Genomic DNA, 25,398 nt, shown 5'->3' with positions numbered 1-25,398 from the left:
GACATAGATGGATGGTTATTATGGTGAAAGCCAAGTTTTTGTTGGAAATGCTTTTTCAGATGGTTCTGTGAAACAAAACATTTGCAGTGTCAGGTTTGTGCAATATCATTTCTGGTACTCAGCAAAGACAAATTACATTTTTAAAACTCAGCTTCTTTCTCAGTTGGCTGTTGACATGCTAGCAGATTAGCCTGGTCGTGGTTGTTCTTGCTCAGCTACTCCAGTCAGTCACATCACCCTCACCTTTCAGATTGTAGTGGTCCTTCGAGAGTCTCCCCATTATTTAGATGGGCTTTTTCCCATCTGTGTGCAGCAGGGAGTTGTGGGAGAAGTGGTCTGTGTGACCTCCAGCCACCTTTTATTTGTTGGAGCTGGTTGACTTCAATAGAGCTGCTGTCAGTCGCATGGCCATAATGTACGTAATTTACACCTGCGCTCTGACTGATTCACCCCACGCCTCCGCTCCCACACGGTAATGGTCCAACCTGCAGGCACACACACAAACATGTAGATGACCCCCTAATAGCACGCTGTAATACAGTCCTCCGTCCAATTCCGGATGTTATCTGTTTCTAGTTTTCCAGCGCATTTCTCAACACTAGAGCCCATTTACCTCCACCGGAGCCTTTACTGTCCCCCCGTCATCCTGCCGCCTCTTCCTTCATCACACCCCTTTCTTTGTAACGCATTTTTGAGTAAGGGGCCATTATGACTGCTATTATGACTGTTACATAAGAGAGTGTCGCATAAGCAAAACAACGGGGTTTGCTGAAGGAAAAGGACATTTTAATTTTACAGACCACTGACTCGTTGTTGGAGTGTGAGTTGGCATGCAGAGTGCGTCGCAGGTTCGCCAGTGATGAAGATTCAGCTCTTCCTATACACACACACACACACACACACACACACACACACGCACACACTGACAAACAAACTTAAAAACAGAAACACACACAGTCTGCCCTTGGGTCCCTTTATGTCCACTGTTTGCTTGAGTTGTAACTTTAGAGCGTGTGTGTGTGTGTGTGTGTGTGTGTCACTTCGCCTTGATGTTAATATCAGGATCGTAATTAAAGTGGCTCCTGTTGGTTGGGCAGGAGCATCCATCTCCTGTCTCCACTCCGTCACCAAAGTTTAAATGAAATGCCGGTTGTAAATTCCTTCCTTCACAGTCACTTCCTTAATGGATAATGTCTAAATACTTTTTTAAATGGCTGGAATTGATTGATTGCCCAATAGAATCCTTTGGATTGTGACAAAAAAGTGAAATAGATGAGTGAAACTAGAGTTTTACTTCCGATTTGAACTAGAGGTAGAGGTTGGGGGGAGGGTCTGTTTGTGGATATCCTTTTCAGCAAATAGCAAATGTTAGATTCATAATATGCAGAGTGAAATCATGTAAACCAGCAAAATTCAGGTTCATGTCAAGTCTTTGATTTGATGTAATCTTGTGTTTTTCCCTGTTTATAGTTCGTAATATTTTTTTGTTTTAAAAGCATGTTATTCTTAGATTATTACCTGTTTACAATAAAAAAAAAGGCCCAGCATCTCTCCTCCCCCCATTCGCTCTCTCACTCGTGCTCTTACACATCCCTACAAGGCTGCACAGATACTGACTCTCTCTCCCCTGAGTCCTGACATTGTCCTCTAAATTGCCCCAATAATGAGATTACAGTGTTTCCCTCTTGTGAAAAGTGGAGGAGGTGGGGGTGTGGGGGTGTTGGATTCTGGGAGGAGGCGATAGCGGCGAGAGCAGAGCAGGGGAGAGGGGAGAGACAGTTCAAGATAAGGATCGCTGCTACAGAAATGCACTCTGGGCCGCTGTGAGTAATTGTTCTGTCCTGGGTAACATTAGCTGTCATGATAATGGAATATTCACAGAGATTGATACTCAGGCTGGCCGCTGTGAAAGGAAGGATCATTTAAACAGCTGCAATGATCTTCCAGTTCCTACCTGAGCTGACACCTCTGCTGGCCCACAGTTGCAGGTTTTTTATCTTTCACTCGTGAGAACGGACGCCTGGATGTACACAAAAACTATGGCCGCTCACAAGTCGTGACAAATTTTGAATTTTCAATCTCAAGGCACTGAGGCTGTTTTGTTTGCAAGTCACGCCCCTGTTGCTGCACGCAGGAGTTCTGAATAATTTCACTCACTGAGGTGGCTTTTCAAAGTGTTGGTTGGTTGTGTGTAAACAAGCAAAGTATCTTAATGGTGGGGTCGTTTTAATGGCAGTTGAATCGCTGCGTGAAAGTAGCTGTTGATGAGTTTCTTGAAAATGTCACTGGAGACGTCCTCGTGTGCCATTTAGTTCAACATCATCCAGCCGTAAGTGGACAAAACAGGGCATTGAAAGGATCTGCTTTATGTAGGCCATCAGTTAGTCTTTAATCTACTTGATCAACCTTGGAACTGACAGTTAGAGTCACCTCAAGTTCAAGTACAGTATGTAATGTTAAAAGAGCTCGCTCACAGAAGTGACACAAGTTTAATATGATTTCATTTAAACATATATATTTTCTCCAGGGCTGGACCTGCTTTGTGTCTGTCTGTCACAGCTTTTATGGCTCATAAATCCTCTGGTTTGGTTCAACCTGCCTGTTCTCCTCAGCTTCATTTAATGCTGCACACAGCTTTTTTCGGCCCAAAACATCTGAAAACACCACAGTACTCTACCTGTGAAGCACTGAACAGCAGAATGAACGTTATGGACACGCTGAACTTGTGGCATGTCACAAAGACGGGAAATTAAAACACACTTTTGAATCAGGAGCAGGGATGGTGTGAACCCTGAAAGTGAGTCAAATTCGTGTTTGTGTCTGTTAGTAAGACTTTGCATCCGTATGTCCTGCAGATCCAACCAACTGGAGGACACGATCACTTTGATCAAAGGTCGCATAGAAGACATCAACCTCCCCGTGGAGAAAGTGGACATCATCATCTCAGAATGGATGGTCAGTACACACTTTCATACTAGGTAGCTACTCATTGTTTTTGATAGAATAATGCAGGAATGATGAGGCCGAATTTGTATGTCATGTGATGGGGAGGGTGTACCGTGGGCCGAGGGAAAGCCGTTGGACTTTTTTCTTTTATGCACTTCGAAGTACTCCTTGTAGTTGGTGGACCTCATTTATCTCACATTTTGTCCGAAGTGCCTTATGAACTTGGTGATGGGCTGCAATGAAGGCTGATTTTTTTTTTTTTTTTTTTTTTTGATATCGTTTTTGTGGCAATGTGGCGAGAAGGCAAATGGAATACATGGCCACAAGCTGAATGTATTGTCTTCGCTCAACGTAGAGCAACATAACACACGCTAGCACCACCTACTGGATGCAAGATGTAATATTTGTGGTATGTGTTTATATACAGTACATACATAAACAGTATATGCATGCACCAGAGCCAGTCATTCCAATATGTATATATTCAAGAACAATTACTTGACCAAAATATTGATCATAATGAAGGCCTTTGGTTTTTTTGTATCAAACATCAGCAAAGTGAGGCCATGCTGTACTTTTGCACCATGATAGAGTGTTGAAGACCAGTCTGAGGCCAAGGCTGTTCACGTGTTAAAATGTCTCGGAAGCTAATTTTTGTAGAACCGTTGGAAATGCACCCAGTGCATGCATATTCCCAAGATGTACACTAGATGCTCCAGTTAACCTTGCTTTGTTTTTTACCAGCAAAGCATGCAGAAAGCAATGTGGCAGCAGCTGTGATACATGTTTTAAACATGGCTTACATGGAGCTAAACTCCTCCATGAGCTCCTGTGAATACCCAACCAGGAGAAACAGTCTTGATTCCTCTTGATGCCCATTTATCAGGGAGATTCTCTGTGGTGATACAGGCGTGACGGCCAAAGTTGAATGCACTGCTGAAGTCATCCCTAATTCATGAGCATCCTGAATCTGTCCCCCCTCCACCTCCCCCATCCATCGTGAAAACCCAGGGCCACGAACAGGGGTCGCCAGCCAGAGCCTTCCCATCCCCACGCTAGGGAAATTGAAATTCGGCGGGTGACATGCAGGTAGAACAGTGAAGGATAGGGGGCATAATCTCTGACGACACTGGCTCACTGAGCACTAATATATCTAAGAATCCTCCAGTCACTTCTCATCACTGATGCAATGGCAGACATTTCTCAGAGTCACCAGGACTGAAAAGGCTGCCCTCCACACTGCCTGCATAAAATGGAAAAGTGACAGTTGTCACAGCTGAAGACTTTCTTGCTGGTCTAAATGACTTTAGACTGTATTAAAACTAAATGATCTTGTTTTGTAGCCAGCCACCTTTTACCTCAGAGAGATGGAGGTGATGGCTCTAATTCCTTGTGTTGGTATGTATGGTGTAGGGCCCGACTGATTGGCCTCTCATGGGCCTATCACAGATGTATTATATTGGCGTATATGTTTTTTTTTTTTTTTTTTTTTTTGATATTTAGACTTAAATTGGGTAGAAGGTTGTATTATCTTGAGAACTCACCACATGGTAGATCATTTTTGAGTCTGATTTCTTTCCCGGCTTTGTTCTCTATGGATTGAGGCAAAAGGCACTGGAGTACAGCCGGTGGAATCAAAAGACTTGTCTGTTGTACTGGAATTGTGGGGTCCCAATGTAGAAGAAAAATGTAAAGTTTCAAGATTTGAATGAGAAAAATAATATGAATTCAATCAGTTCAGTCAGAGCTTTGCATAAACAATGGTATGAGACTGTAAAACTGCATTGTACTCAAACTCATTTCACCTGGACACAGGTTTTTATGTGTCTGTGTGTTTTTAAAAATCCAAAGCAAGCGACAAGCATTAAGTTAAGACTGTACACATGGGACATGTTGCATGATCTAGGCTTGATCTAGGTTCTGTCCTTATCTTAAACATATTTTGAATTTTAGCCAAACCTTTACATTTGTACTGTTGGACACTGGAACTGTTGTAAGTTGTTTGCTAACTTCTTGCCTTCTGGAAAGCATGTTACAGTTTGCCGTGATGGTCATGGTAAGCAAGGGCAATATGTCTCAGAGCTGTGTTTCGTCTGTTGTGTGCATGTCAGTGTACATGGAGCGTGTTCTCATGTCTCTTGCAAGTATCATCTTAATTTCGGTAACACTTTCTGAACAGAAAACTTTAATTAAATTGATATTCATTTGGTTCTCTGCAAATGAGCAAATCTACTAAATCTCATAAAGTTTATTTGATCATACTGCATTTGCCTGAATGGAAGTCTGGTTCTCTCAGATAGTTCGTATTATGTTTCTGTAAACAAGTATTGACACCCTGTTGAGGCTCTACAAATGAATTTAACCAGCAATGTTGTCTTGGAATAACAGTAATGATATCATAAATCATACAACTGCGGTGTCTGACAGCAGCAGGTTTTAGGTAGTTCAGGTTGTTACTTTGTCCTTATACAAGAATGCTGTGGCTTCATAGATTCGCAACTTTGTCTGTTATGGAGGAGTGAGAATTGTATAATTGAAGTTCAGCTGTCAGAGTCATTGGAGTGCGCAGACAAACAGTGGTAACAGGACTAATAGATGGCGATGGGTGATGAATGTGGTGGATCAGTGGTGGTGAGTGTCTGCCTCACCAGTGTTTGAGAGACTGCCTTTAGTAGCGCCACTGTCATTTCATAACTCACAGCATTGATCGGCCCTCTCTCTCAGCACACTGAAAAACAAACAGTCAAGAGCAGATAAGAGACCGGCGGACTGACAAGGAGGAGGGAAGCTTAGTTCCCCGCAGGCTGAATAAAGATGAATCACTTCAGAGGGTTTAGTGGCACGGACAAACAAATACTGACGTGAGAGGGCACTGTCAAAGTTGGCTTAAACAAACATGATTTGATTTGCAGTGTGATACAGGAGAGATTTTTAACATTTCATAAATATACACACACACAAACACACACACACACACACACGCTACAGTGAACTGTAAGCCAGCCACTGTACAGATTGCATTGGTAATTTTCTGACTTTAAACTAAGAACAGTAAAAAAAATCACATGTTGCTCTAATCCTCTTCCCTAACAGTGAAACTGAGTACATTCAACAAACTGTGTAAGAGCTGCACACATCTGCTGCTTATGTATATGTCAGAACTCACACCGGCATTATTTGTTGAATAACGCACACACACACACACACACACACACACACGCACACACTATAACACACTAGCATCTGTCAGGATGTCGGTAGTGCAGCCATCAAGGCTGGTTTTAAGTCTCATTATTTTATAAATGGGAATCAATTATAATTAGAAAGGTTAATTCTCTTGTGCATCAGGCAAAAGTTTGCATTCCATGAAACACAGTAAGACTTATTATTGTATTTACCTACTTCAATATGCCAGCTAGGCCAACACTCCACCTATTACCCTCAATGTTGGCCGTTTTTAGGGATGGGAAATATCTTTGCATGTTACCCTTGTTAGATTTTGAATGAACCTCTTCTGCAGGTCAGACCTGATTGATCAAACTTCCAGCGCCACTGTAGGTTTTTAAACTTAACCTGAGATATTTGGTGTACGTGTGGACTAAGAGGTATAATACTAACATAGAAATGTGTACTTCTGTTATTAATGGTCTCCTACAGAGCGATAACGGCCACTGTCCCTGAATTGTGAGTTTCTTGTTGAATAAAGCAACTTGCCTTGAAAATGTTTCAGAATGTCAAATTGTTTGACCTGTTCCATTACAATGTGAAAGGAACCCTGAACAAGTCAAAGAAGACTGTCCAACTTGCTGTGGAGTGCCTACATCTCTGATATTTCACCTTGAGGTGGACTCAGTTTGACTATAAACGAGCACACATACTTATTATGTGTGCCACATAAAAAGTATGTGGCACTTTTCTACACACAAACACAAAAAGTACAAAGTGTTGTGTGTGGTGGAAGAGTGAAGACAAATTAACGGCATCCTTTACTCTGTAGCCTCATTATTGGTGCTGGGTGCCTCACCTGCCTCAGAAGAGGATGGTAGTCATCAGTCTTCCTGTCCGTTAAACTGTCTAGCTGTCAATCACACCCCATCTACTCACTGGTAGATGCATGTGTACACAAACACACACAGTGACCATGCCACAGGTACGTCTATGTTGTAATGAGGATTAATTGGCTGCATGTACACCCCCCCCCCCCCCCCCCCCATGGACCTTAAAACTCCACAGAAGTGTCTTGAGCCAACTACCTGATAAACAACTTTGGATGCAGCGACCCATTTCATTTGTTCTTGGTGATGTATTGTTTGTTAGGCCAGTGCATGTGATATAAACTGTCTTTGGAGAATCTTATATTTTATTTTGATGGATTTTTTGGGGGCGGCACAGTGGTGCAGTGGTCAGCACTGTCTCCTCACAGCAAGAAGGTTCCAGGTTCCAGTCCCAGCTCCATCACAGGATCTTTCTGTGTGAGTCTGCATGTTCTCCCTGTTCCTGTGTGGGTTCTCTCTGGTACTCCAGCTTCCTCCCACAGTCCAAAGACATCAAGAGGGGACGAGGCTGATTGATACTCTAAATTGACTGTAGGTGTGACTGTGAGTGTGAATGGTTGTCTGTCTCTATGTGTTGGTCCTGTGATGGACTGGTGACCTGTCCAGGGTGAACCCCGCCTCTCACCTGAAGACTGCTGGGATAGGCTCCACCCCCCCGTGACCCTTAACAGGATAAGCAGCAGAAAATGGATGGATGGATTTTTGGGAGGAAAATTAGCCAGATTTGGGGGCACCAAGGTAGCATGTATTTTTCAAGGGTTACTTGCCATGTTTGACGGTGGGCAACTGGATGAGGGTCACAGTGATAATGAGAGGAGGAGATGACATGATGGGTTTGTGAATTACGCACATATGGGTATTCAAATGGTGACAATGAGCCCATCCGTATATCACTATAGACCAGGATGATGATGTCATAGGTACAGATGTGTGCACATTTTATGGATTGTGTTTACACCTCAGTAAGATCTGATTGCACAAAAAAAAACCCAAAACCATGACATCATTACAAGCCAAATCCAGTCACAAGAACAGCAAAAAAGTTAGTTTCCGAGGAGAAACACTTTGAATGTTATTGGTGGACGCAGAACATGAAACTCATGCAGCTGATATTTCTCTCAGAAGACCTTCTTATGAACCCAAACCCATAGTCATGCATTGTTCAGGAGACACAGTTTTCCTGGAGAGAAATGACCCTCCTGTTCATTCAAAATGATAACAGCCTGTAAATGCATGGACGAGAACACAAGTATATTTTGTAATGTGTATAAATTCATAGCAAGAACGATTTATTAAACAAAGGCACACAAAGGTGATCTTGTTGTATTCATATGCAGCCGACTTACAGTATTCAATATCCAGTTGTGTAGTCATAAGTACCGTAGATAAGTGGAAAAAAAAAAACAATTTCCATCTTTACACCTCACCATCATTTGCATACTTAATGAAATGTTTTACTGGCCATCTAAAAATCGCATGATGTCCTTATCACTGATTTCATAAAAGCCACTACTAATGACCTCATGGCTATACTGCAAATGACTTTTCTCTTACACTATCTTTCTCATTTCTCGTTGAGATTGAAATGGAAATGAGGTCGTTACGGGAACCTGCACAGTGTACACCCACCAAGCGTTAACACCCTAAAAATCTATCACAGCGTTGTATGTGATGTGTTTATGGTAAATTGGCATCATATGTCCAGATACTAGTATAGTAGGGAGGCTTGTCAATGTAGAGGTCCCGCCTTTTGGGGTTTAGTGAAGCATGGAGGCGCACCACTACAAACACACACACACACACACACACACACACACACACACCATCTCCTTTATTTTTCTGTGGCCCTCCTGGGATTGAAGGGATGATGATCTGCAGTAATTGAGGAGGACTTGTATTAAATGCGGAAAGAGAGAGGAGGGTGGAGGACATGCTAAACTGCTGATGCAGATGATGTATGAAACTCATATAATTGCAAGCATCTCACTCTTAAATGTTGATGGACACACAAATCTGTAAATGGTACCCCTCAAAGGGTTGTAGCATTCTGCTTCAAGCTACTAAAAACATGGAAACAATGAAAGATTGATCATAAAAGATGGATTCAAGAAGAAAACACAGTAGTAGTGATTATTTTGTGCAAAGTGAATGTCAGTGACAACAGGATGAAAATGCTAAAACTCTTGACAAACACAACTATGGTAGTGGCATTTTTGTATGTGTGCATATGTGGATGGGAGCATGTGTGGTAGCCTGCGCTGGGGGAATGTGTTTTATATGCTAATTTTGTTAATGTGCATAAGCTGCTCCAGCCCATTCTCATTAGGTTTTCATTAGTCTCTTTTATGGAAATGCACAGTGACTATACTGCACCAGCATAGCTGTCTGACATCCCTGCCTGTCGGTGTCCAAGAGCCCGCTGACAGACACATCAATGAGTTTAGACGGTATCCAAAAAGTACGTGATTCGGTCCAGTCTTTTTAAACAAGTGAATCAAGATAAAGTTTGATAAATTTGAAAAATGAGTTGAATGTAGTCTTACGTGGTGCAGTGAATCTGTTTGTGTTGTTTGAGAAACTAACATGTTAAAACATGGTAAAAGTTTTTGATTCACTGCTATTGATTATCACATTGGCCAGTCCATCAAAGTGCTTCTTAACAACCTACTTGCTCAAAAGAATTTCACAACTAGTTATTTACTAGTTTTACTTGGTTATGCTTTCTCTCTCCCTCTATCCATATGTATATATATATATATATATATGTATATATATGTGTGTGTAATTATATGTATGTATATATGTATGTATGTATATATGTATGTATATATGTATATATATGTATGTATGTATGTATATATGTATGTATGTGTATGTATATATGTATATGTATGAATGTATATATGTATGTATGTATGTATGTATATGTATGAATGTATATATGTATGTATGTATGTATATGCATGTATGTATGTATATGCATGTATGTATGTATATATGTATGTATGTATATATGTATGTATGTATGTATATGCATGTTTGTATATGTATGTATATATGTATATATATACAATATGTGTATATATATATTTATATATGTATGTATATATGTATGTATACAATATGTATGGTTGGTCAGTTGGTTTAATCTTTCTACTCATGCATTTTTACGCTCGCTAGCTAACCCTCATACCTGACTTAATACTGGTCCAAAAGCAACATGTTGCCCCATTCTTGCTGAATAGAACATTTTAAACATCATTTTGGTAGTACACTGACCTGTGGGAAGAAGAAAAATGACTCTGTCATCTGTCTTCCAAACTGTATGGCTCTGTGTAGCTGTAAATTGGGCTTAACAGGCATAAAACTCCCACTAGCTTGTAGGGTTACTTGCACATACTAGAAATGGGCTCAGACTCTCAATGTAGAACATTTGTAGAGGAAGACAAGAAGTGGAAAAAAGACACTTGCTGATTGCTACTCATTCACTATAATGCTAGCTATTAGCAACCGCTTTTTTAAGATAGTCTCTGTAATGACACTGATCAAAAGCACAAAGGATGTCACATTAGTATCCTCATGTTAAGACATCTTCATCTCACTCTCTGTCTTAAAATACATTTTTTCCACTTCAAATTGTATTGCAGTTGTGTGTGGAACACTAACAATTGTCAAAATACTAGATGACCTCTTGTGTCATAACGTTGCTTGAAAGTGGTAGACATCACTCCCAGGGCTATGCTGTTGTTTGTAGTGGAGGAAATTGAAATTACTGATCCAGTGTTTTTGCAACATTGACAGGATGAAATTTCCAATAAGATGAACTTGGTAAAATACCAGCTTAACAGGTTAAATGTAGAGAAAAATGTAGAAACATAACACCTGCTTCATTACTGTCATGTTTAAAACAGAGGAATCGATTGTCTTTTCATCTAAGGTACATCTTACTGAAGTGTGGTTGTATGCCTGTCAGTCTGACATTGAACTTGGAGATTTGACCACCTGGAGAATTTTTTTTTAGGTCATTCTTAAACTGAAGTGGATGTTTGTGTTAAATTTGGATCTCCCTAAAGATGTCCCTGCGATATTTTGTTTATCAGACTGGCATGTGTGAACGGGCATATGTACATTAGGATAACCTGAAAAAAACTCGGTGCAATTAGGCAAATGTTAGTCACATAACTTCAAACTTCCCCTCCCACTTTAAATGATGGAGCTATGTTTTTGAATTTTAGGACAACATTTCAGGTGTATAAAGCAGAGGGTTGTCATCCAGGAGGACATGGAAGGCGGGGGGTGGGTGGGTGCAGTAATCCTGAAGCATCATTGGAGATAAATGTAAGGTGGGACTCTGCTTTTAGGCATGGCTCTCTCTCATATCCTTTTTCCCTTCAAGTGAAGCAGTGTCCCGTGAAATTGGGCTCTAAATTATGAGGCCTGTGTGAAGGTTTTAAAAACGGTGTGCTGTTAAGGTCATTGAGTGGACCACAGTCAGCAACAGACGAGCTGGGTGTCTGACTTTGGTTTGAGACCATCCACGACCAATAAACAGAGAGGATGTATCCCTTTATCACCGCGCGGAGGATGAGTCGGTTATATCAGCTTCATCTTTGTTGTCATTATCAGCTCAGGCCCGTGACAGAGATGGTGACGATTTTAGTGTCCGAGTTATAAATCAGGGCTGGTTTCCCGTGTTTGTCTGCTGCTCACTCTCCTCCCGCCAATGAAAGACTGTCTTAATTTAAATAATAAGGCTCTTATCTCAGTAAATTACTATTCAGCTGGCAACAGCGTTCTTCCTGTATGCCTTTGTCTCACTCTTCTTCCACTCCACTTTTTCTTCACAACACGTAAAAAAAAAAAAAGCATTGTCACCATAGTAACTCCATCCTGGCCCTCACCTCTCCTCCTTCCCATTTCCCTTTCCAGGCGAAAGGTTCCCATCACAAATTCCATCAGTTATGTCATTTCAAAGGTTTTTACACTGTGATTGACATTGCCGTCCATGTTTGAACCCACTCACATAAAATAACCTATTGAATGGGGTAGTGTGTCAGGTCTGGCTTGTCTGATTGGCTGATCCGCTGCTTGGGGGGGTAGCAGGTAGAAAAAGTCATTTGTCAGCAGTAACTGCCACTCAGGTCGAAGCCAACAAGATGTGGACAAAACGCAATTTCAGCATTAATGAAATAATACCACGGTTAATGTGCCATCTACTGGAGCAGAACAGGAGGTCAGCCCAGGGTCAAACTTTTGGATGCTGTATAGCAGACCACGCTACAGTCATTGCTAATTCAAATTTCTGCCATTGTGATGTTCTGTTCAACCCCTGAACGTCAACGATACCGGCTCCGTGAGCTTTTTCAGAATACTTGTGTGAGTAATGTTCATTTCCTCTCTCCTCAGGGTTACTTCCTGCTGTTTGAGTCCATGTTGGACTCTGTCTTGTATGCCAGAGACCTCTACTTGGCTGACGGTGGCTCAGGTGGGTCACACATTCTCACTTCCATTTATCCTCACTCTCGAAGGTATAGTAGCTATATTACACATGTATCACATGGCTGGCAGTGTCTGATGGTATTTTTTGTTATTTCCAACTGGCAGCACACATTTCAGCCCCTCTCTGGATATATGCAGTTCACAGGAATAAAATAAAATTAGCTCAGTGGAAAAAAGACAGTATTTTATGAGTGGAAATGATATACTGTATTTTTGCAATAAAGGGTCTCATGTACAAATTGAACATGGAATGCAATGCCAGACCTCTAATCAGGGTGATGCTCATTGAGGGTGTAACAAATAGATGAAGAGTTCAGTCATTTTGGCGGCTCAGCACCCCACCATACCTCGATACACTGCTGTTTTCATGACATCATCATTTGAGGACTTTGTAAAGATGGAACATGGGCACAGAGTAGTTGAGTTTAGTTTTAATTGTATAGAGGATGCATTAAGAGTATTGTTGAAAGAATTACTTTTGCATCTCATGTAGAAATGTCCAGTTGCTCTGACACTGCCCAAGTGTTTGGCATGTTTTTGCACAAAGCCTGAGGTCAGGACCAGAGCCAGGAGGCTGCAAATTCAGACCCTTTTCCCACAAAATTGCTGCAGTCTCTTGAACCCGTACTGTTCAAGATTTTATGACCCTTCAACCTGTTTTCTGAACTGGCCAGCACTCTCAGTTTTGACCTGAACCATTACATAATCAACAGGGGGCGCTGCACAATGGAAATAAAACACCAATGTGAGGGTGTTTCTCCTCTTACATCCCAGCCAGGGTTGTAGTGGGAATGAAACAGATGGATAAACAGTAAAATGCTCCACCCCTACACAGATTAGATGTGAGATGGAAACAACCGAAGCCGAATGAAAAAGTTGAATTTATTTCATTGGTTAACATACAGGTGACGCAGTCCTTGTGGGTGGGTCTTGGACTGCACGTCACATGTGTTCATCACTCATATATTACGTATATCAAGTATTTCAAGATGGTGAGGAAGAGATGTTGAATGTTGGAATACTCAGGAAGCTGTGCACGCTCTATAAATTCAGACCGCAGAGCTATCCAGATGTAGCCACTAAAAACGAAGCCAGCCGGCTGCCTGCCACTTGCTGGTGTCAGGTTCCTTGCTATCCAGAGGTACAACGGCTGAAACACCTGACAGTCGCATTCCTCCTTATAACAGTATCGCCTCAACAGTCCGCATTAACCAAGTCCTCTTGGCTCCTCATGTTACTGTTGTAGATCTCTTTGATTTGGTGGGATGTTTTGACATTCCGTTTCACATAATAGGCCATAATTACTGTTCTATGTCTTGTGGTGAGGCTTGGTCACACAACCGCAATCAATGCATCACGAATGTCATGAAGTCTTTTTTTTTTTTTGTCAACAAAACATGAATGCAGAATTTAAAATCCACACAATATTCAAATGTAACGAAATGTATTTGCTGGTGTTCATCCTTTGAAAACAAAATTTCACTGGGTTAAATTTCCTGTTGACAACAAAAAAACACAAAAAAGAGGAACGCTCCTGGCAGGAGGTAAAACAGCAATCTAATGGCTCCGTAAATTCTGAAACCAGAACAACACCAACAACAAACTATTTCAGCTCTTCCAGTTTTGACTGCACCACCCCAGTCTGTGAGAGCTGAAAAGATTGAGGAACTTTCAGTTCAGTTCAAGAATGAAATTTAAATCAACTCCATCACTTAATGAAAGGAAACAAAATATTCTGAAAAACACACAAAAATACTGAAATATCTTCTTTACTATATTTGCCACATTCTTTTTCTCTGGGCATGATGATGTAAAATCTTCTGCAGATGAATGTCTTGAGCTGGCTTTGCTCCTTGTGGAGGCACAATCCCAGTCCAGACCGCTTGGATTTCGTCCTGCAAACACCTTAGCTTCCTCTGGTGGTCCATTTCAGTTTAGGAACACTTTTCCATTCCTTGTCCTTGTTGCTTGAATTTTGGTTGGCTCTCTGAGTTTGTGGGCCTTCCAGGCTATTTTGTCATTTTTCTTTGTCTTGTGCTCATTAGAATACACCCCAGTAGCCGTAAGGTTTTTCCACTTATTCAACACTTTAATCTTGTGCTTTCATTCACTAATTTTACCAAATTCGCAGGCTTGGCTTGTCTATCTTTGCGTGGTAGAGTGCGACAAGCTGAAATTTGTTGTATGTCAAGGTAGATGTTGTTGCTGCACAGGAACCGGACCACTTGTTGCTCCAGAGTGTGTGGCTCCTCAGCTGGTGCGTCTACATCTTGATGTTGACTGACTGTAGCCCTTGCATAGCTGTTACGTTACGTCAGGTCATCAGCCCAGGAGTCCTGCTCCATGTCGTCAATCCTTTGTTCCAGCTGTTCAATTTTCTGGTCCCTTTGTTTGATTGTAGCTCTCTTGAAATGGCACTGCTCTGGATACTGGGATGGCAAGAGGCTACAGGACTCTGAATAGCATGAGAAAGGAATTATTAATTAATTGACGTGTAGTATTTGTTAAAGCTTTCCATGTAAATATAAGGCAAACTACAATCCTGCAGTTAGTTGTGCTGCAGTAGTTTGGAGGGACACCAGCTGCTCCTCTCAATTCAAGATTTGGAAGATTTCAGAGAGCCTTGATTCTCACCTCACGATGTGGAGCTGACTGTGGAGCTCAAACAACATGTGCATTGTGCTCCACTTGGACCTCCTGAGAGAACTGAACTCCAGGTTTCTTTGCTTCGACAGTTCCAGGAAGGAACCGGAACCGTCGATCCAGTTGCTATACATCAGGGGGTCTGGGTCAGTAATGGGGTGCTGGATGTTGGCTGTTGACACCTCATTGAGCTGAATTACAAAGTAGTCCTGGGAATTAAGAGTGGACAGGATCAGTTGACAGGATCAGTTGCTGCATCAATGTGCTTCTTGTAAATGCCGTTCATCCTCTGAACAAGAATTAGCAGCTAGCTGAGAGAAATGTAGATGTACGTACCTCATTTTGCTCTGCTCTGGCATAGACTCTGTTTGTCAGGTTGTCACTGCAGTCCTGTTCCTCTTCTTCGTCCTCTTCCTGATCCTGGACACAGTCCTCCAGGGCGCGGGGCCAGATGTCCCCTTCAAAATATACTAGATCCTTGGCACTCAAATTCTCATCTAGTACATGTTGGAAGATGTCCTGAGGGGCAAAGCGGAAAAAACACATTAAAATGTACAGTCATGGAAACTCCACAACTTGATCTTGTGGCGTGGATATTGTCTGGCACTGGCAAATTTTGTATGATGTGGGAGAGTTTTTATGATGAAAACAAGTGGTACCTTGTAGTTATGGGCTATGCCCTCAGCTACGGCCTTGTCCAGCATCTTCTGATACCATTTACGCAGACGTTCAGAGTCAGGGATCTTTTGGTCTGCTGGATGGCGATGAAAAATGTAATCATCCCCGTCAGAAGGCGGGCATGACCAAAAATAAGCTGCTGTAAACCTGAGACAGGGTGAGGGTTAATGAATTTGGGGTAGTGTCAAGGAGAAGCATTCATTTGATTTCACTGTGTTACCATAATGTTCTGTAAGGTTGTTTTACCTCACAAATATTGAGCTTTTTGCTTACCCTCGCTTCTTGACGTAATTCAAGTAACCCAGCAGAATCTCGTGATAAACAGCAGTCCTCAGGTGTCCAGGCTGGAAAAAGTGTACGCTGTCAAGATAAGCAATGTAGACCTTTTTGTGATTGGGAGGCGGGCAGTTGGAGCCGTACTCTTGCACCTGCATCCCAAAAAAGCAGACATCCACCCCGTCCAACTCCTGAAAGGCAAATACTGTTTTCGTTGTGTAGGGAAAGCAGGCAGGCATCTCCCCCTTGTCGACAAATCTGGAAAAGAGAAACGAACAAGACAGGTTCAGGAGAAAGGTTAACAGAAAGCCAGCAGTTTAATGATGGTCAAAAAATCAGAGAAACGTTTCGATCAGCGGCTAAACCCTACTGCTTCCTCTACTGGACTAAGGACTTCATCTCCTACCTGGACTTCATGTGCGGCTTGACATGCACCATCTGGTTTGTGGCATCTACCACACGGATGATGACCTTGCCCGCTTCAGGCTGGTTCTGCTGCTTAAGGAAGCTATTTACACGGTGCTCCAGATAGTTGCCCAGCCAGGTCTGGGGAAGCCCTGCAAAAGACCAAGGAGCCATTTTAGCAAAGTTCATACAAACATCTATTCTGCTGAAACTGTTGGATAAAACAACGGCATGAAGCATGCGAGGAATATATTCCACTTACTTTTGGCCGTGTATGTGTTCTCTGGCCTCGTCTTGGATGACTTCTTGAGGCAGTTGTCACATGTAAATCTGTGGTTTGGGAGGAAATGGTTAATCAACGGTTACATTTAAAGGTTAGTAAGCGTTGCCGGGTGCTCTAAAATATATTTTCCAAAGTTGCGTCAAAGATGGCTTACCCTGACTGCGATACAATGGGATTATGCAGCACACAGATCTGATGCATTTTCCGACCGCAGTCGTTACACTTTACAAACCTGAAAACAACAACAGCAGAAACGACAGACATAGTCAGACGTGACATCATTGAATTCTCCCTCTTCAGTGCACAGGTGACTAAATTTAGTGCAGGAAATGAACTTAGAGGGAGACTTACATTTCAGGGACATAGTTGTCGTTCCTCATTGGCTGGAAGTGGCTTTTTTCAACGTTCCTGTGAGAAAGATCAAAATACAAACTAAATAACAAGAACAACAAGAATGAGAACATTCACAATGTGGAACCAAAAGCAAGGTCATCCTCAGCTGTAATGCAACTACATGCACTGTCGACCCACATTTTATTTGGCAAAAATAAGCTTCTTACTGCCCTGCAGTGGTTCAAGTTCTATCAGGATGATTCATTGTGACCAGAGCAGAAACCACTGGACATCTCCAGGAGCTGGCCAGATGTCCAGTGGTTTTTCAGTGTTAATTTTCATGACCAAATCAAAATGACCATGGAAGTTTCGACATTATGATGTAGAGAATACAAATATCAGCTTCGGATACCTGAGGATAAAAGCTTGTCTGGAAGTTTAAGTGGTACTCACATCCAAGGCGTGTAGGGGTCATGTATCAGGGAAATTCTGTTGCCCCGGGCTTCATTGAAACACTTCTGGCAGATGTTGAACCTGTGAACAAGAAGACCAGATTTGGGTTAATGCCAGGATGTAAACTGAAATGGAAATGGTGCCAGGGAAACCATTTGAAGACAAATTAAAACTTATCTGTGACTGCACCATTGAGGGAAATACATTCAGTGTGAAAATAATCAGATACATCACTTGGCTGCATTTTCACAGCCAAAACATCTAAATGTCAATACTGCTGTTATTTTTTTGTATTGTTTTGGTGCTGATTTGTGTGTTGCTTGTGTTCTGATGTGTTAGTTGGCCTTACCTGTTCTGGTAGTTAAAATAAATTGTGTCACGTGGGATTTTGCATTTTTCTCTTCCACCGCAGGGTAAATCACTGGGGTTAAAGCTAAACTGTAACAACAAGAGACAAAGAGAAAAAGTTGTTGAAAGAAAGGAAGTTGTTGCCTCGGCTGAGCATGAGAAATACTAGCATGTAATGTTTTCTGGATATACTTTCCTTTTTTATTGGTTTTGTCATTTGTGGACTTAAACATCCCGCATAGACTGAGAATTTTTGAAATATTAATATGGCAGGTTCTTGAATCTTTTAGTCTCCGATTCAAGAACCTGCAATAACTTGTTGTTGCGAAAGGGGCCTGAGCAGATTAATGCCCAACCGTATGAGCTTGTGCCTTACCTTCCTTCCGCAGCAGTATCCCAGGCTCTTCATGACAGGATCGATCTCAGTCTCGAACACCTCGGCCAGCTTGGAGCAGTACTGGTAGACAAGTGAGGTCTTCTTGTTGTAGAGCCAGGCGTTGTTAAACATGAGCCAGACGTCTTCGACATACCGCCACGGGTCTTTGTACTGCCCACTGATCAGCTTCCTCCTGATGGTCAACAGGTCCATGGGCTTCTTTACAACCTCAAAATAGTCCTGGTTTGGAGGTGGCAAAGACCATGAATTGAACAGTTATGTGGAGCGTTAAAATATTCATTTCAATGTCAAACTTCTGATAAACTGTCAACATTTTATGTGTTTTTAAAAATTTTTTCCTATTTGAGGCAAAATGGCAGCCAGAGCAGTACTTTATTAGGTCAGTTTTGTTACTTGTTGGAATACGTACAGGTATTCCCAGTATCTGGGGGTCCACTGGCAGACGGAAAGGAAGGGACTCAGGGTCCTGCCGGTACAAAGCCTCTAGGGTCGGCATGAGAGCTTGGCGCAGCTGCTCCTTCTTAGACACTGGAGGGAAAAAGATCAAATCAGAGACTTGGAGGTGGGAAGAACAACAGAATTTGTCAGTTTAAAAAGACAGATGGGATGCAGAGGCTATGATTGGGAAGCTCCAAGACAAGTAGGGGTGGAAGAAGAATGCCAAAAAGGATGACTCATCACACACCACAGGCTCGTACTGGCCTGACACCAGCCCTTGAACCTGAAATTTTCAATCTCTGAGACGTGGCAACAAAACGGAACCAGGTCTGAGTGTCAGGCTTGGCACCGTTTACTCTCTTGTCCAGTATCGTCACTGCTGTCTTAGAGCGAATTGTGGTGCCCCCCCCCAAAAAAAACATTTGAGAACACATTTCCTAGATGTGAAGTTACCTCGAGCCTTTACCACAATCGTCTCATCATTTCTCCTCTTTGACTCTAGAAAACAGAAGAGAAGATTCAGTGCTTTTCACATCTCCCATGGATCATGAGTAAAACCTTGCAATGTGTACAAGATATACCTTACAACCATAAGATAAAGTGTCTGTAAGGCATATTAAGCTGATGTGAGCGTTTTGTAAAAGAACTAAGGATATCAGTGATACATTGAGGTATTAATTTGAATCCTGTTTAGGTGAACGGTGCTCTTTTTGCCTTCGTTAGTCATCATCAGATGTGATGGTTAAGATTAGGTGTGTTTATACATACTGGGGTCTCCTGAGAATGGAGTCTGGCGATGCTTCCTAAAGGATTTCTTTGCTGACTTCATTCCAAAGAAGTCAAGTTTGTATCTGTAAATTAAATATGAAGACAACACCTCAGGCTCTTGGGAAACGTGACATGCATTTGTTGAAGTTTCAATTTCGATCAAATTAAAAGACCGCCGTCTGATGTAACAACAGTGGAGTATGAAATGCAGATAAAATACCTCAGGTGGACTTAAGAAATCAGGGGCCTTGGCAGAAGTTTGATTGGTGCTAGGATTTAGCTTTCGGAGCGTCTTATACCTTGTAAATATGTTGTCCTGGTCTGTCATCCTCATTGGCTTCAGTCCCTGAACTGTAAAACTTAACATCATTGTTGTGACGTCTTTGCCAACTGACCTCTGTCATGTCTGTCAGTGTCAAGCCCAGTGTCTGCAGTGAAGACAATGAAATCTGACCTCTGCCTTCAGTCTTGCAGTCTTGACACTGATCCTTGACTGTAATCTCAGAGTTCTGACTTCTATCTCTGACTTCAGAGGAGGAGTCGGTGGCTTCGTTTGTTGCAGATTGCAAAGACACCATTAAGTTGAATTTGGGCTCCTCACTAGATGGATGCCCCCCCCCCCCATCCAAATTGTTGTTTTAATGAAAAATGCAGCACACTTCCTGTGATCTGAGAGTTCTGACTTTTTTATGACTTGACAATATTAACTGATGGATTTGATTTGATTCGCACTTTTGAACCGACTATCACTTTGCTGCTTCGTGAAGTTGCATTTCTCTCTGAGCACTGAATATTTTGTCTGTTTGATCCCTGTATTCTAACTAGCATTTCTGGACACCAACATGATACCTTTTAATATCCTTCTTTGGAAGTCCCCTTGACAGACTTCGCTGGTTCATGGTTGTCTGTATTTGCTGACTGCAATTGCAGGATGTTGACACAGATGTTGGGATCACGCTTCATAGCAGGAGTGACTCCCTTGTCACCAGAGCCCCACATATTTAGAGAAAGAGCACAACGCTTTTAAAATGAACAAACACCGAACATTGTGATAAATTCTTTCACACGAGACGATGAACACACGTGGGTCACACATGCCTGTTTTTTTAGGGCCTGAGCCCGAAGGAGGTATTGTTTTTGCAACGCTTGTTTCTTTGAGCCACTTTGAACCGTAACTTCACCCCCTAAACACGCTCAAAAACTCACCAAATTTGGCACGCACATCCGGTCTGGCCAAAAATTTTAATACCATGTAAAAATGAACCCACCAAGTGCCAAAATGTGCTCCACAGGGCCACCTACATTTCTAAAACACATTCTACAGCCCTCCACGGACCATGGAGACACTTATGACCTAAATCCAACAGGAAGTCCACAATATGGACACGAAAGGACAATTTTGTCCCCATTTTGGACCCCGAACAAGTGTTATGTCCTCCTGGGGCGTTCATGGTGTCAACTTCAAAATTGAATACATGACTCATTACACTGTGCTGAACAAAAGCTATCAAAAACGTTGTAAGAACTCAAACGGTTTGGATTTTATAAGCCCTCAAAGTCAAGGACCCACTTTTAATCTTACGCTGTAAACTAATGGGGAGACCGTCTCCTCAGGCACACATTGCCTTAAACAGACGCTTCTCACATCTAAGCTATAACTCGCACCATTTCACAAATAACATTACTATATTCCTGATAAAAATCCCTATAAAAATATATTACATTTAACTTTAGGCCCAAATCTGGGGATTTCTGAGCATTTTTCACACAAAAAACTCTGAAATTCCTCCTCTCCTCTCCACTCCAGCACAGGTGGCAGAGAGCAGCAGGGGAGGGGTTCTTAAAGGCACAGCTCTCAGCTCTGCTCTCACACTTTGGTCAGACTGAGGCTTCCAGAGACATACTGTATATACACTCACTGGCCACTTTATTAGCCACAGCTGTCCAACTGCTCATTAACGCAAATTACTAATCAGCCAATCACATGGCAGCAACTCAATGCATTTAGGCATGTAGATATGGTCAAGACAATGTGCTGCAGTTCAAACCGAGCATCAGAATGGGGATGAAAGGTGATTTAAGTGACTTTGAACGTGGCAGGGTTGTTGGTGCCAGACGGGCTGGTGTGAGTATTTTAGAAACTGCTTATCTCCTGGGATTTTCATGCGCAACCATCTCTAGGGTTTACAGAGTATGGCCCGAAAAAGAGAAAATATCCAGTGAGCGGCAGTTCTGTGGGCGAAAATGCCTTGTTGATGACAGAGGTCAGAGGAGAATGGCCAGACTGGTTCGAGCTGATAGAAAGGCAACAGTAACTCAAATAACCACTCGTCACAACCAAGTTATACAGAAGACCATCTCTGAACGCACATCACCTCGAACCTTGCGTCAAATGGGCTACAGCAGCAGAAGACCAAACTGGGCGCCACTCCTGTCAGCTAAGAACAGAAAACTGAGGCTACAATTCGCACAGGCTCACCAAAATTGGACAACATAAGATTGAAAAACGTTGCCTGGTCTGATGAGTCTCCATTTCCGCTGCGACATTCAGATGGTAGGGTCAGAATTTGGCGTCAACAATGTTATGTATGAACCTGGATGTTATATTTGTACTTGCCACCAGGGGGAGCAAACCGCCGCTAGGGCTACCTTGACTGTAAACAATAGCCAGTCAGAAGAAGAAATAAAGAGCCGAATGAATCAACACGAATCTGTTCTCTTGCTCCGTGTGTCAAGTAATAAGGTGTACTAACACAATAAGGGAGCGACATAACATAAATTGGCGACGAGTCGTGTTGTCCGGAAGACTTTCATCAACTGGCTGTAAAGGCCAAGTCAGCTTTTTGTGAGTTTTGGACTAAAAGAACACTCGCGTGTTGGTTAGCTAATGTGCTAACTCGGCTATGAGTCAACTGTCAGCGGAAGAGCATACAACGGCGGCAACAAGTGTTTCAAGCGCGTCGGAAGTTCCAACGATCCCAGAGAGACGCACGATGGCAGGAATTATTGGACATATGGACGCCTTTGACGAGTCTGGTGAACAATGGGCGACTTACATTGAACGTTTTGAACACTATGTGCTGGCTCATGATATAACCGTTGCTAAGAAACGGCCGGTGCTCTTTAGTGTAATGGGACCGAAAACGTACGGGCTGCTTCGTAGTTTAGTAGCGCCCATGACACCCGGTGACAAGACCTATGAGGAAATAGTGACTGTGCTAAAAGACCACTTCACTCCGAAACCGCTTGTCATAGCAGAGAGGTTTAGGTTTCATAAGCGAAATCAGGGGGAGGGAGAGACAATAGCGCAGTACGTAGCGGTACTAAAACGACTGTCAGAACAATGCGAGTTTGGAGCTTACTTAGAGGACGCCCTGAGGGACAGATTCGTATGTGGATTGAAATGTGAAGCCGTACAGAAACGTTTGTTAACGGAAGATAAGCTCACGTTTAGAAAGGCAATTGAAGTAGCAGGGTCAGCCGAGACAGCGGCACGCGACGTGCAGCAGTTAAGCAGCTCATTGAAAGTGAATGCGGTGTTTTCGCAAAGTGGGAAATGCCCCCGCTGTGGGAATGCGGGTCATAATGATGACGACTGCTGGTATAAAGATCGCGACTGTCACCATTGTGGGAGGAAAGGCCACACAAAACGAATGTGCAGGGGTAAAGCTAAAAACAGTCAGGAGAAGGAAAATAGACAAAAAGGGGGAAAGGCTGAACAAAAGAGTAGTGTAAACAGACGCAGTGGGAAAGATAGAAAGAAAAGAATACATCACGTTGAGGCTAGTGAAAGTGACCTTGAAGAAACAAAATCAGACAGCGACAGTGACTTAGGGCTGTATGCAGTGTCACAGAAAGGGAAAATTCGTGCATATCACTAAGGCCAATAGTAAATGGAAAAAAAATGGAGATGGAGTTAGATACAGGGGCTGCGGTGTCAGTGATTCCGTATGAACTGTACAAACGAAAGCTACACAAAGTCCCTTTACAACCCACTGATGTTGTCCTTAAGACATACTCAGGAGAGCCTTTGCCACCAGAAGGAGTTATTACAGTGCATGTGGAGTTGAATAGGCAACATGCTGATTTGCCATTGTACGTGGTGAAGGTGGGTGCTCCACCATTGTTTGGCAGGGAGTGGCTGAGAGCCATTAGACTGAATTGGAGAAATATAAAGACTGTACATGTTGCTGAACATACACCGACAGGCAGCTTAGAGACTGTGTTAAAGAGACATTCCGCTGTTTTCTCCGACCAGTTAGGCACCATGAAAGGAGTGAAAGCCAGACTCTAAAGCCAAACAGCACACCCAAATTCTGCCCACCACGCAACGTGCCATATGCTCTTCGACCACGAGTGGAAGCCTCACTGAAACGCCTCACTGAGCTTGGCGTCATCTCACCAGTGGCGCACAGTGACTGGGCGACGCCAGTGGTGCCCGTGAACAAAAAGGACGGCACCGTGAGACTCTGCGGGGATTTTAAAGTCACCCTCAACTCAGCTCTGTGCATCGACAAGTACCCAATTCCACGTATTGAGGACTTGTTCGCTTCTCTCGCCGGAGGTCAACGCTTCAGTAAGCTGGATCTTTCCAACGCTTATCTACAGATGGAAGTAGAGGAGAGCTCCAAGAACCTGCTTACCATCTCAACACAGAAAGGACTTTTCTGCTTCAATCGCTTACCGTTTGGTGTTGCGTCATCGCCCGCCTTATTTCAGAAGGCAATGGACCAGGTGCTCCTCGGCCTGCCACACACTCACTGCTATCTAGATGACATCCTAGTGAGTGGTCCTGATGAGCAGACACACCTGAAAACCCTGGATGCTGTTCTCAGCAGGCTAGAGGAATACGGCCTGCACCTCAAGTCAGAGAAATGTCTCTTCTTCCAGGAGTCCGTAGAATACCTGGGCCACATCATCGACGCTGCTGGGCTCCACAAGTCACCTGAGAAGGTACGCGCCATTGTGGAAGCACCAGCACCAGGCGACGTAAGTCAACTTCGTTCGTTCTTAGGAATGCTCAACTACTATGGACGCTTCATTCCTGACCTGGCCACAGTGCTGCAGCCACTGAATGAACTGTTAAACAAAGAAAAGAAGTGGCAGTCGACATCAGCCTGTGCATCAGCGTTCCAGAAAGCTAAAGCACTCCGAGTGTCACAAGAGGTGCTCACACACTACAACCCTGAGCTACCTCTCCGCCTTGCTTGTGACGCCTCACCCTATGGGGTCGGAGCTGTGCTCTTACATGTCATGCCGGATGGTGAAGAAAGACCCATAGCTTATGCATCGAGAACTCTCAGCAAAGCAGAGCGAAACTATGCTCAGATCGAAAGGGAGGCCTTAGGCATAGTTTTTGGGGTACGTAAGTTCCACCAGTACCTGTATGGCAACAAATTCACTCTGCTCACTGACCATCGCCCACTAACCACCATCCTCAGTCCAGTGAAAAGCACACCATCCATGGCAGCAGCTCGCATGCAACGCTGGGCACTCCTGCTCACTGCTCACAATTACACCATCGAGTACAGAAAAGGGGCCCAACATGCCAATGCTGATGGACTGTCAAGGTTACCACTCCCTCATGCCCACAGTGAAACACAAGGTGCAGTGGAGGTGTTTTACACGTCACAGTTAGAGACATTACCAGTCAGCAGCACAGAGATCAGGCGTCACACCATGTCTGACTCCACCCTGTCTCGTGTTATGGAAATGGTCACAAGTGGCCATTTGCCAGCTGTAAAGGACGCCGGGGAGGAGCTGTCACCCTATCTCCAACGCCGCCATGATCTCACTGTGCAACACGGTTGCCTGATGTGGGGCTCGAGAGTGATTGTGCCACACAAGCTGCGCCCCCGTGTGCTGGAAGAGCTACA

At 43.1% G+C, this 25,398-nt stretch overlaps 2 protein-coding genes across 5 annotated transcripts in view; one reads left to right on the top strand and one right to left on the bottom strand.

Moving 5' to 3' along the window:
* The window catches only part of prmt3 (protein arginine methyltransferase 3), a 99,406-nt gene that overhangs the window by 9,664 nt on the left and 64,344 nt on the right, over nt 1–25,398 (top strand). For all 3 annotated transcript variants that reach the window (XM_086179520.1, XM_086179518.1, XM_086179519.1), the window contains exons 10-11: nt 2,856–2,955; nt 12,408–12,486. In XM_086179520.1, coding sequence (XP_086035646.1) covers nt 2,856–2,955; nt 12,408–12,486 — 179 coding nt within the window. The remainder of the gene's footprint in view (nt 1–2,855; nt 2,956–12,407; nt 12,487–25,398) is intronic.
* LOC147269100 (histone acetyltransferase p300-like) lies at nt 13,509–20,698 on the bottom strand. 2 transcript variants are annotated; one of them, XM_086193881.1, is made up of 16 exons: nt 20,372–20,698; nt 19,523–19,605; nt 19,208–19,252; nt 18,726–18,844; nt 18,296–18,535; nt 17,921–18,009; nt 17,572–17,652; nt 17,137–17,193; nt 16,940–17,017; nt 16,765–16,832; nt 16,504–16,654; nt 16,095–16,355; nt 15,803–15,968; nt 15,480–15,662; nt 15,135–15,352; nt 13,509–14,955 (listed from the first exon to the last, which is right to left on the bottom strand). In XM_086193881.1, exons 1-16 carry the CDS (start codon nt 20,419–20,421, stop codon nt 14,946–14,948), a joined length of 1,899 nt encoding a protein of 632 aa, XP_086050007.1. In that variant the 5' UTR covers nt 20,422–20,698; the 3' UTR covers nt 13,509–14,945. The 2 variants fall into 2 exon arrangements, with proteins under 2 accessions (XP_086050007.1, XP_086050015.1); XM_086193889.1 differs by lacking the exon at nt 20,372–20,698 and adding an exon at nt 19,743–19,848 and having other exon boundaries at nt 13,510–14,955.

Source organism: Aulostomus chinensis, chromosome 2, assembly GCF_037954235.1.
Source record: "Aulostomus chinensis isolate RoL2024-O1b breed Wild chromosome 2, RoL_Achi_v1.0, whole genome shotgun sequence".
Lineage (NCBI taxonomy): Eukaryota > Metazoa > Chordata > Actinopteri > Syngnathiformes > Aulostomidae > Aulostomus > Aulostomus chinensis.
This window is presented reverse-complemented; position numbering and strand designations above follow the sequence as displayed.